This window comes from Ahaetulla prasina, chromosome 2, assembly GCF_028640845.1.
Source record: "Ahaetulla prasina isolate Xishuangbanna chromosome 2, ASM2864084v1, whole genome shotgun sequence".
Taxonomy (NCBI): domain Eukaryota; kingdom Metazoa; phylum Chordata; class Lepidosauria; order Squamata; family Colubridae; genus Ahaetulla; species Ahaetulla prasina.
In genome coordinates, this window is record NC_080540.1 from 137,421,987 (window position 1) to 137,434,557 (window position 12,571).

A 12,571-nucleotide genomic window follows, 5' to 3' on the forward strand; every position below is an offset into this window, starting at 1 on the left:
ACGGTAAAAGGGTGCGGGATACGTCACTTCCTCCCTGGAAGGCGGGAGAAAAGATACTTAGAGAATCGAAAGTTGAATCCTACCTCAGTGTGCCAGTAAAAACAATAACTTGTCCCGGAAGTGTGCTATCCAAAAAAAAAAAAGAATTGGGGGAAGTCTTTCTCTGCATTTTCTTAAGTCCGCGACGCGAGTCCGCCGTCGATTTCGCTCCGAGTCTAGCGGGTCTCGTTCTACCAGAATAGAGCCTCGGTGGCCTCCGTACTGAAGTAAGGCACGGGTGGGGCCGATGTAGGCCAGGCCGCGCGGGCGGGGCCGGGGCGATGGGGAATCTGTTCGGTCGCAAGCGGCAGACCCGCGTTACCGAGCAAGATAAGGCCGTGCTGGTGAGAGCCGGGACGGGGGAGGAAGGGGGTGGGGGAAAGGTGGTGAAATGGCAGGTTGCGGCCGTGCGCCAGAGGTTCAGCTTCAGTTTCTCTCTCTCTGTGTCCATCTGGCATCAGACCCAGCAGGGCTGCCTTTCCTGCGGGGTAACCCTTTGCTGCTCTGCTCGCCCCTTTCCTGCCTTCGCCCAGCCAGTCTCCTCCGGAGGAACCAATTGCAAAATAAAAAAAAAGATCGAGCGCTCCGGGTCCCGGGGTTCCTGGCACGTGCGGGAAGGGGGCGAAAGAGGTGCACGTGCACAAGCGTCTAAGTCAGGAAGGCGGTAAAGGAAGCGACTTTTGTTCTCCTTTACGGGCGGCGACTTCTTCCAGTGACTTCCTCACAGTCCTTTTTCCACTTTTCTTTTTTTCCCCTCCCCCTCTTTTCTTTAAATAAAAAGTGTGCCACACTTTCTCTCTGTGTGTGTGTGCGTGTGTGTGTATATGTGTATGTATGTATGTATATGTATGTATGTAGGTAGGTAGGTCTTGGAATATTCGGGTCTTTTCCCATGTAAGGTTGAGGGTTTCTTGGCGACGTTTCGACGAGGTACATACATACATACATACATACATAGAGGGGCACACTTTTTATTTAAAGAGAAGAGGAGGAAGAATATATATTTTCCTCCTCCTCTTCTCTTTAAATAAAAAGTGTGCCACTCTCTCTGGGTGTGTGTGACACACACAGAGAGAGAAAGAGAGTGGCACACTTTATTTAAAGAGAAGAGGAGTAGGAATATATATATATATATATGCATACATGTGTGCATGTATACAAAGGGCCGTGGATAGCTCAGGCTGGTAAGGCCTGTTATTAAGAACACAAAGCCTGCAATTACTGCAGGTTCAAGCCCGGCCCAAGGTTGACTCAGCCTTCCATCCTTTATAAGGTAGGTAAAATGAGGAGCCAGATTGTTGGGGGGGGGCAATAAGTTGACTTTGTAAAAATATACAAATAGAATGAGACTATTGCCTTATACACTGTAAGCCGCCCTGAGTCTTCGGAGAAGGGCGGGGTATAAATGTAAACAAAAAAACAAAAAAAATACTGGCCTGCCACCTTTCTTTTCCTTTGATGGGCTCTCAGTGCTCTCTGAAGCTTGGTGGTGGCTTTGCAGACGTTTCATTACCCAAATTAAGGTAACATCATCAGTGCTAGATGATGATGATGTTACTAGCACTGATGATGTTACCTTAGTTTGGTAATGAAATGTCTGCAAGGCAACCACCAAGCTTCAGAGAGCACTGAGGGCCCCTCATTTTAACCAGAGGTTACAAATATTTTCTTTTTCTTTTCTTTTTTGGTATGTCAGTGCAATGAGGCAGAACGCTTCAACCAATAGCTTGTTGGATAAAATAATAAAATAGTTGTGTGTGTGTGTGTATAAATTAGCATGGACTAACAAGTTGTATGTGATCACATAACCTACCTTTGGCCCTAGACCCTTTGTGGGAACACAGCCATAAGCCAATGACTGGTAAATGGGTGGAATTATATGATGTCTGCAGTTGGGAATCTTGGCTTGAAGTCTTGCTTAAGCTCAAGTGTTTTGACCCAAATCCTACATCGCATTTAGCTGATCTTAAAAATATCCTGAAGTTGCTGAGTCCTTTTGAAGTTGGAATTAATGTCATGCTTTGGATGCGCTGTAGAATTTTTCTGAATGTCTTGAATGTTAAAAAGCATGACATACTACTATTTCAATAATGTGAAATACAGTTGGAAAGCAGCTTAACTACCAGGAAGTAAAGAATATTTTGAGAAAAGGCCATAATATGTAGAATGGAGAAATTCTGCAGGTTGTAGAAACGCATGAAGTAAAATGCAAGATCATTAGATAGGAAATAAGAGATCTTTTCTCAAATGTTTGTTAAGGGAAATCTCAAACAACTGGTCTTTGTTTGACCTATTATGTTCCAATTTCTTAATCTGAAATCTTTTCATATAGTTACTTAATGTCCACTAAATGTATGTAGGAAATTGAATTTGTATCATCCCAAGCCAATGCATTTATATAGCTTTGTACTGGTTCTTACAGTGAGACTCTTGCTGTCAAGTAGTGAAAGTTTTCAGCAGAAATATTTTCTAATCCTACCTGAAAGAACTCAGGCTGTGGTATGAATCACATTTCTTCATTTAGCAAGAAAATCGGAGTGCCTTACAGTGGATTGCATTATCAGAATGTTTCACAACATTTCAGAGTTCCTTATTACTTTATGAGGAGCCTTTTTCTATATGTCAATAACTTTCAGTGCAGATTTACTTACTGTGCTGAATCTGTCAGCAGAGAAATTGTGAGCCACTTTCACTTTTGGTTCTCCCATATTTCCATATGACTAAAATTGTCACATATTTGTATTTATTACATTAGAATTTAAGTAGATCACCATTGTTTGGCATAATTTAACTGAAGATATTAAAACTGTGTGCAGAATGGAAAGAAATGTTAATACAATTACATATTTTTTCAATTAAAAAAAATATTATTAGCCAGAAGAGGGAACCCGTTTCCTCTGAATTCCAGTCAGTGGCCATATATGAGAGGAACTGTAGCTAACAATAGCTACAGGAGGATCAAATTTTTTATTAGTGAATTCATAGCAACATAAACAATTGTTCTGAATGATACTTAAACTTACTGTTTGTAATAAGGCACCCTTGTGACTTTAAATTCAGAAAGGTGTGAATACCAGGTGATGGCAATAATTCTTACCATTATTTTTTTTAGTATTTTTAATATATGATTTATAACAATGATCCAGTAGCAGTGACTTGACTTCAATTTTGCATAGCTTAACTTTCAACTCGTTGAACTTTCCAGTATTTTTCAGTACAGTAGATTGGAGATCAAGATTGCTGGGTTCACAGGTATATCATCTTAAGGAAGAAAAGATTTCTTCTAATGGACTGTTTGTTTTCTTCTCCAGCAACTAAAACAGCAACGAGACAAATTAAAGCAATATCAGAAAAAGATTTCTCTACAGCTGGAGCGAGAGAGGATTGTTGCTCGTCAACTACTAAAAGATGGCAAAAAAGAGTAAGTCACTTCTGGACAGAGTTTGAGCTTACAGTTATTTATTTATATTTATTTGTACCCCACCTTTATTATTTTTACAAATAATTTAAAGTGTCAAATATATCCAAACATACCTTCCTCCTCTTGTTTTTCCCACAATAACAACCTTGTGAGGTGGGTTGGGATGAAAAGTGATTAGCCCAAAGGCATCCAGCCAACTTTCATGGCTAAGGCAGAACTTGAACTCACAGTCTCCCACTTCTAGCCTGATGCCTTAACCACTTAGACCAGGGGTGTCAAACTGGTAGTCCTCAGGCCAGATGCGTCACGTGCAGGCCATGCCCACCCCAGCTCCACGAATGAGGAAAACGTCATGTGACAGCAACATGACATGACGAGTTTGACACGTGACTTAGACCAAACTGGTTCTATATATATTATATGTAGTGCCAGATTTCAATACAGCCTTAGCCAAATGATTCCCACTGGTGTTTCAGCCGAACGATGCCCTCCTATGCTTTCTAGTTCTCTGCTTTGTATAGTGGAGACTGCTATTTGGAAATATTCTGGTGTGTCCCAACAATCCTTTTGATTGCAACATTTTCAGTAGGTGCCCCTAAGTTCCAGAATTCTCTTGTCAGGCAGCCCATTTCCTAACCAACTTCCAAAAGTTAACTTCCAAAAGTTAATGAAAAACTTTATTTTTTAAGAGAGATTGTATTGAATAATAGTTTTTATGTTTGTAACCATTTGGCTATTTCGGGATTGGATGTTTGAGGTTGGGGGGAAGAATTGCAGCTATTGTGTTTTTTTGCTATTTTCTAAGGTTTTATATTTCTATTTTTTATTTTTTTACAGTAATTAAATAATTTAAATAAATAAAAAATATCTGGAAACAGTTTGACAGACAATGTAATTTAATCACTGTAGTGTATTGACATAATGGGCGCTCACTTTTAAAACATTTTAAAGGGTTAAAAAGATTTCTAGGGAATAAATGTATCAGTTTTGTTAGCTATAATGGTGAAAAATAAGGTTTGCTTGACAAGAGGCAATATGCCAGACTAGTTCTGTAACTGACCTATGTCTTTTTTCAGGGATATTTAGTTAACTTGTCAGGTTATCAAACCTTGAAATAAATTATTTTTTTCTATTGAGCTGGGACAAAAATGCCTTGGTATAATATTTTTTCTAGAGTTGCTTTTTCATCCACTCCCTTTTTTCTCCTTCTAGGAAAGCCAAGCTTCTGCTAAAGAAGAAGCGTTATCAAGAGCAATTGTTAGACAAAACTGAAAACCAAATTAGCAATTTAGAGCGCATCGTAAGTGGGTTTGGGTTTCTAAATTGCATATGGTCACTTGATTTTCAGGACTTCTGAAGTGTGGTTTACATTATTTATTATTTATTTATTTTATTTATTTTATTCACTTTTAATATAAGAGGACTTCTTTAACTCAGGATTCACGTTGACTTTTATGGTGATATGCTGTGATTTAAGCTTCCTTTAGGAGTACTGTATATATTCACAGATAAGCTGACCCTCAAAATTTAGTCAAAATGCCATGAAAAATATGTCCCCCGTCAGTTAAGCCAACCCATGAATTTTTAACCAAGATTCTGCTAGACATTTGACTGCTGTTTGTACAGTTGGGCTGTGATGGTTTTTAAAAAATCTGAGCTGCAGTTCGCAGGTAACCCAAACACAATTTTTGGGGTGTATTTTGATACTTAAAATTATCAGCTTACCTGCAAGTATACACGGTACCCTTGATCCTGGCAGAAGTACATATTGCTTGTCTTGAGGACAGAATGATAGCTTTGAACAGCATTAGTTGCTTTAATGGTCACATGATGTTGGCAGACCTGTCCCTAATTCCATCTTCTTCTTTTTTTGTTACTCATCCAGCCCTCTTATCATACTTGTCACAGCTGTAATATCCTTGCATTTTAAGGAGAATTGATAGTATATACATTCATGTGTTCGTGTGCCTTTTTGCAAGAAAAGGGGAGAGGCATCAGAAATCAATTTGAACGACTTGTAGTCCTAGTGATTCAATAGCAATAGCACTTAGACTTATATACCACTTCAAGGTGCTTTACAGCCCTCTCTAAGTGGTTTACAGAGTCAGCATATTGCCCCCAACAACAAGGGTCCTCATTTGATTCATACAGTGAAGTTACAGAATTTAGATTTTTCCTGCTTTTATTGCTGACATAGTAAGACTCTCATTTACTAAGGAAATGCTTCTTATTTTTCTTGGTGCTTTACTGTCCATGGATTTTGTAGACCAGATCTAGGCTTTTTACAGCCCCTGGGCCACATCTGGTCCTTTCGCTGCCACTGTCCAGCCCACATGATTTGCTTTTATTTTGAAGACAACTGCTGGGGTTTTTTCCCCCCCAATTTAAGTATGTGTGCCCTTCCATGGCTACACTCCTTCACAGCCCTATTGGTTTGGCCCTCCACAACAACCCCAGTTCCTGATATGGCTCCTTGGGAAAACTAATTACCCATTCTTGCTTTAGACCATCCAAGTGTACAAACTGTCAACCAGTGAAACAGGGTGCCACAGGCTGCCTTCTGTTTGCTAGAAATCATCTTCAGGTTGCATTTCTTATAGATAGAACATGGCATTCTGTGATCCTTGTCTTCTCTCTTACAGGTCCACGATATTGAATTCACACAGATTGAGATGAAAGTGATTGAGGGTCTCAAAATTGGCAATGAATGTTTAAATAGAATGCATCAAGTAAGTATGATCGGAGCTGCCTGCCCTCTCTTAAATTGCATCCCACTGCCAGTCATCTTGTTGATGTAAAATTGTGGGATTCTCTTACAGGTTATGTCAATAGAAGAGGTGGAAAGAATCATGGATGAAACCCAGGAGGCTGTAGAGTACCAGAGGGTATGTATGGCTTGCATGGTCCCTTCTGCAGTGCTTGGTGCAAGGCATTGTGTTTTTATGACTTGCATTCCACCACTTCACTCCTTTGAATTTTTAACATACTTGTTTACATGTAGCATAAAGTACCTTACCATATTACCTGGAAGTGTGTATTAAATTAGTCCTGAGTATTGAAGCTGAGGCTGAAACAGATAGGTACAATTGCTCATATTTTTTTTGATGTCAGTGAAGGAACTGAAATATTGAAGATCTGTTACTGCACGGTGTTCACCGAGCCATCTGACTTTTTCTTTGCAGCAAATAGATGAGATATTGTCTGGAAACCTCACTACAGAGGATGAAGATGCTATTTTAGCTGAATTAGATGCCATCACTCAGGTAAGCACCAGTTGCTAAGTCAGGGAATTAGTTCAGGAGTTGTATTTTGAAATGGTATCTTTATGAGGAAGCAGCATTTTCAGTCAAAATATTCAGCTTACAAGTAATGCTTGACTTAGGACCACAATTGAGCCCAAAATTCCTCTTCGTTAAAAGAGAGTTAAGTGAATTTTGCCCCATGTTTCTTGCCACAGTTGTTAAGTGAATCATTGCAGTTGTTAAGTTAGTAGCATGGCTGTTAAGTGAATCTGGCTTCCCCATTGACTTTGCTTGTCAGAAGGTTGCAAGAGGCGATCACATGACCTGGAACACTGCAACACTCATTATAAGCTAGTTGCCAAGCATCCAGTTTTTTATCACAGACCCATAGAGATACTGCAACAGTCATAAGTGTGAAAAATGGAAAAATAAGTTACTTTTTTCGGTGCTGTTGCAGCTTAGAATAGTCACCAAATGAACTGTTCAAGGACTACCTGTATATCATTTGCATTAACCTTCTGAATCTTCAAAGGATTCATCTTGATCCTTCAGTGTTCACTTTAAATAGAAGGATAGAATATTTTCTATTTATTCTTGGATTTTTCCAAAATTTGTCCTTCACAATAAGTATGCATTCATGAGTGCCAGTGTGCTGCATTTTGAGTTCATGTTAGATATAGATGGGAAACAGCTAACGTTAACAAAAATAATTAATAATTTATTATGATCTTGTGCAGAGAGGAGGCCAATAACTATCTCACTCCAGTAATTAAAATTCAGGGTAGAAAATGCTAGCTGTTAGGATAATAATGATGAAATTATATGTTAAGGTGAACTGGGAAGATATTCGGAAAGGAATAGTGAAGATATTGGGAATTGTAATTACCTTCATGAATTCAAAAGCAATTCAAAATTCAAAAGTAAGAACTAGAGAAAGTGTGGTTCTTCTTAAGATTAGGAGCTTTTTCAATTCTGATTCTTCTTTATATGTTTTAACTGACCAAAGAAGATGTTTGCTATGCTAATAGCAAAATAGTGTAGTCCTTAAAGCTGATGACATATTTCTATCAGTATTTATTGCAATGAATAATGAACTTTAATCCAGAACTCTTAAGTATTTTTATAGGTTGCTGATAGAACTTAGCTTAAGAAAATTCAAGTAAATAATCTGGTGGCATTAGTATATTATTATTCTTTTATTTTTTGGGGTGGTGGTGGTAATTCTTGATGTGACTGCATATCTTATAAATTGGCTTCATGTTTGTATATTTACCAGGCCCACACTAGGTGAGAAATAAGCGATTTGGAGAAAATAGAAATCAGAATTCATTTTATATCTTATCTTCTTGATGTGAGCAAGAAAGAAGGAAATAAATAGTATCCTCAGTAATCTTCTAGTTATTCCCTCTTACAAGTTAGGAAGCCACTGTAGTTCTTCTACTGTGGTGTCCACCAGCAGTTTCAGGGATAAAAGGAGGGAACCATACATTGTTGCTTGACAGAAAATGATGACTATGTATCCGATTGGAATTATTATGAACCTAGAGCTATATTTGAGCAATCCATAATAGTTCCTAAGAAACATCTATGTGTGTCCCACTCTATACAATACCATAGACATGGTATTGTAATCAACAACCAGCCAGCTGTGGGAGATCTGGAAAAAATTGAATAGCATTAACCCAGGAACTCCAAGAACTATAAACTACTGGTAGATGTGAAAAAGACCATTTCAAGTCAAGAAAACTACATGTCCATCTCCATGCAGTCCTTGTGAATTGAGCTTTATTCATTGAAGAGTCAATAGCTTCACTTAACCAAATTAATCAGAATTACCCATCAAGGTGCTAGAGGCATAGTATAAATAATACAGGCTCAAAACTCTAGAAGTGGCAGACTGATGGCAACATAGTTATTTCCTGTGCATTTCAAAGTTCTAGTTACTATAAAGTTGTTTCCTGTCTTTAGAATATGTTTCACAAGAACCATTTTTTTTCCTTCCAGGAGCAGATTGATCTTCCAGAGGTTCCCTCAGAGCCTCTCCCAGAAAGGATTTCAGGTAGTATTTTCTGTTTGGAGTTTATCCTCTCCTTGTAATATTGCCATTGTACACAAAATCAAAGATGGCTCTTGGTCTTTGGCTACGACTAATAAATACTTCATTCAAGACAGAAATGAAATCTACAGAACATTCACAAACATCTCTAGGGCTATTTATAATAGTTTGTATCAAAATTGACTCTGTGTTCAGGCCCCAGCCAGTTATTATAATCTATGCAGAGCTTTAGAGTTTGTAGTTTTAATGGTTGTACCACTTGGTGGCAATTATTTGTAAATTACCTTGAAAGTAGGTGTATAATTAGCCCAGTATTGACAAAGGGGAAATCTGAAAAATTAGTGAATTTTCCATTTATATTAGATTTCATTTGGTTCTGGGCCTTCCATACTCAGCCTCTAAACTACTATTTTGCACTAGCTGTAGCTCTTTTACCTTTTTATTGTTACATTCCATATTTTCCCTGGAAACTCAAAGGAGCAGCATGGAGATCTATTGATCTTATCCTGCTAACCCTTCTAATATGAGAGTGTCACCATAGCTCATAGTCACCCTGTGAATTTATGGTTCAATGGAGGTTTGAACTTGGGCATGTCTCAGCCCTGCACTTTAATCATTATACCATATTGGTATATACCATATAGACATCACAAGAGGTTATTTTTTTCACTACGTTATACTCAAGTGCTTCTCCCATTTCAAGCATACATAGAACATAAATCTTTTTAAAGTAATACTTTGCTTATCTAGAAACTGTTAACTGTTTTCCTATCTCTTACCTAATTTTGAATTGCTATGAGAGCTAAAATCTAGTAACTCTAATTAAAAAAATAAAGTGACTTCTAATTTGTGTCTTAAAACATCTGGCTCCTGTTCTTTGTTCAATTTGCTTGTCTCTTTTTTTTTGAAAGCAAACACTGAAATGTAAAATAAGTGGTGCTGTAGTGAATTTGTAGAGAATGAAAGTAGGAAGGAAAAGGATGAGAACTGAAAAATAGGACCTTTTTGCTGTCTCAGTTTTTATTTGCAATGCAAATGTAGTATTAGTCTATGACTCATTAAAACAGTCACATCTGATTTCAGGATCATGTAGCAACAGGGGAAGGCTTCTCCGCAATAGCTGCCATTGTATGGTCCTGGAAAACAACACAGCTGCTTAAATGAGTCATAAGCAGGTGCCATATTTGCACTCCTGCATATTCTGAAGCACCTCTTGCGAACTGAATCTATAGCACAAGATGTCAACTACCAAGTACACACTCACAAAGCAGTTTCCTGTTCTTTTTAGCAAGTTAATTGTAATTTTGATCATGCCCCAAACCTGGTGCTCTCAAAAATAGATTGAAAGCACGTGTATTTAGAATTGGTTTTGCTTGGACCAGATTATAGTCTGCCTAAAATGCAACGGATTAAAATTGAATCTGGACGAGTCAGAAGACTTGGTAGTTGGTGAGTTCTCAGACAACTAGGAGGGACTCTTCTTATTCTACATTAATATCTTTTTTTTCTCCTAAAAGAGTAAATCTAGAATTTGTTGGACAGGTTCTTGGGCCCTGTGCCATCCTTGAATGCACAGATCAATGAAGTGGTCTAGAACAGGGGTATCAAACTCGCGTCACACAGGCCGGATGCGTCACACGCTGGCCATTCCCACCTCCGGTTTAGAGAAGGGGGGAAACGTTGCCATATGTCATGTGATGACAACATGAGGCCGTGAGTTTGACACCCCTGGTCTAGAGCAGCTTTTCTAACCTGCATATGATTTACTATTTCAAACCTTTTCTGGAGAGATCATACTGTTTTTGCTTTGCTTACCTTTCAAATGGACTATTACAACATGCTCAGTGTAAAAGGTGTTCTTTAAGGAGAACTGGAAATGGTCTCCCAAGCCAAACGGCAATGGCCATACTTCTCTCAGGTGTATCTTAGCAGGAGCATGTGACGCATTCTGGCTAAGCTGCCTGCCAACAAACTTTTGAATCGAATTCAAGATGTTTGATACTAAATTTCTGAAAGACTTGAGTTCCACTGTCCTGAAGGGAACATTTCCTGTGTATATTGTAAGCTCAGAGTTGCATTCTTCATATAATGGCCCTTTGTATGTGCCACTCTGGGAAGTGATTTTTTTGGAATCTGTTATGCTGGTGTTGGCTCCAGTGCTATGAAGCTTCTTTTCCCTGATAATTTTGCTGCTTATTTCTGACATTTTTTGGGAGGCCAGGGAAATTGGAGGGAATTAGAATCAGTTTTTGCTCTTGCATTTTTCCCCAGAGAGTGCATTTTGATCTGTAGTCTTTAATGTCGATTTCAGATTGTTTTGTTATTGGTGGGGGAGAGGGAAAACTGATTATTTTTTTAGGATTTTGCAAAACGTTACAATATTTTGTATATTTTGTCTTTAGTACTTATTTGTTGAATGTATCATAGGCTGGCTCTGCTGAGAGCATGCAGTATATAAATATGAGAAATAACCAATATATAAGAAATACCCAACTATAGATTATCATATGTAAATAGATAGCTCTTCTAGCAAGCAGCAAGATCTGGCTTTTATTTACAGAGTTTATTATTTAAATATTTTCTTGGTTTAACTAATCCTTCCCTTAAATGGGCTAAACCTGGGAGGATCAGTCAGAATCAGAAGAAAGCTTTCAGCGAAACTGGACAGAAGAATAGGCTTTTCAAAAACAGCCACAACCTTGCTCTGCTTGTGCTACAGCGTCTCTTGCCACTTGGATTCTGCATTCACAGTATGATTAATAGTAGCACAATGTAGCCCAGTTGATTGGCATGTTCTTCTATGAATGTCTATGCCTTGTCACAGTAGCGCTCTCTTAAAAGGCATTAGGTGCCCACTGGGAGAATATGATTTATTCGCTGAGGCCAGAATTGAAGATTGCACTCATAATTAAGCATAGCTTCTGCAGAAAGATTGGGGCAGGGAGTGGGGAGGTTGCATTTCAGCAAGCATTGTGCCTGGTGTGTTAGCTGACCTTGAAAAAAAGCTGGTATTAATGCAGCTCCCGAAGAATATAAAGCACAAACACACATATCTGATCATTCTGGAAGAACAGAGAGGAATTCACCATTCACTTTGGAGGGAGTGTTCATAGGAGCAGGAGGCAAAGAGAACCTATATCAGATCCTGAAAAGTTGCTCTGGCTGTATGTCAATGGCAGGATTGCATAAACCGCTGCTTAGGATTTACTGACGCTAAAACCATTCAAAACCAATAACTCCTTCCTCTTTGTTTGTGTTTTTCCTTCTCCACAGAAAAATCGCCCATCAGAATCAAACCAAAGCCAGAACTGATTGCTGCATCTTAACTCCACTACCTGCGGGGTATCCCTGCATTGAATCTCGGAATCCCAGCATGCCTGGGGTATAGGAGGCCTCCCTGCTGGCATTACCCAGCCATACTGGAGCAGGTTTTCTGCACAGAATGGAAGCTGTAACTGGTTAATGTTCCCATATCAAGGTTATTTTGTAGCGTGCACACTCCTCCTTTTTGTAACTTAAACGGGATTAAACGGTGACTCTTAAACCTTCCAAGCCAAATGCTTTCTGCGACCAGATTTCAGCTACAGACCTGCCTCAGATGCCAGCGGAGCCTCCTTGTCTCTCGCTCTCTCTTTTTCAGTTCCTGATACACGTTGGAGCACGTTGTCACTGCTTGGCTACCCAGAGGAAAGAACTTCTATGGAACTTCTTGGCCTTCCTCTTGACTCATTTCACACTGGCTTTTCTGAAAGGCTGTTTTTTTTTGGCAAGGATGGAATCTCCGAACCTTGTTAAATCTGTGGGTTTTGTGTG

The 12,571-nt window shown here is 38.9% G+C and overlaps 1 protein-coding gene across 1 annotated transcript; it reads left to right on the forward strand.

Moving 5' to 3' along the window:
• The first annotated feature begins 225 nt into the window (after positions 1–225).
• Positions 226–12,302, forward strand: CHMP6 (charged multivesicular body protein 6). Its single transcript, XM_058171546.1, has 8 exons — positions 226–383; positions 3,351–3,460; positions 4,673–4,760; positions 6,103–6,189; positions 6,280–6,345; positions 6,643–6,723; positions 8,707–8,761; positions 12,032–12,302. Exons 1-8 carry the CDS (start codon positions 321–323, stop codon positions 12,082–12,084), a joined length of 603 nt encoding a protein of 200 aa, XP_058027529.1. The 5' UTR covers positions 226–320; the 3' UTR covers positions 12,085–12,302.
• The last annotated feature ends 269 nt before the right edge of the window (positions 12,303–12,571 follow it).

Bases quoted from the DNA above. Each gene is read 5' to 3' on its own strand.
- CHMP6 (XM_058171546.1), top strand. From the start codon at position 321: ATGGGGAATCTGTTCGGTCGCAAGCGGCAGACCCGCGTTACCGAGCAA. The intron at 4,761-6,102 runs GTAAGTGGGTTT...TCTCTCTTACAG, and splicing joins TTAGCAATTTAGAGCGCATC to GTCCACGATATTGAATTCAC. The intron at 6,190-6,279 runs GTAAGTATGATC...ATTCTCTTACAG, and splicing joins GTTTAAATAGAATGCATCAA to GTTATGTCAATAGAAGAGGT.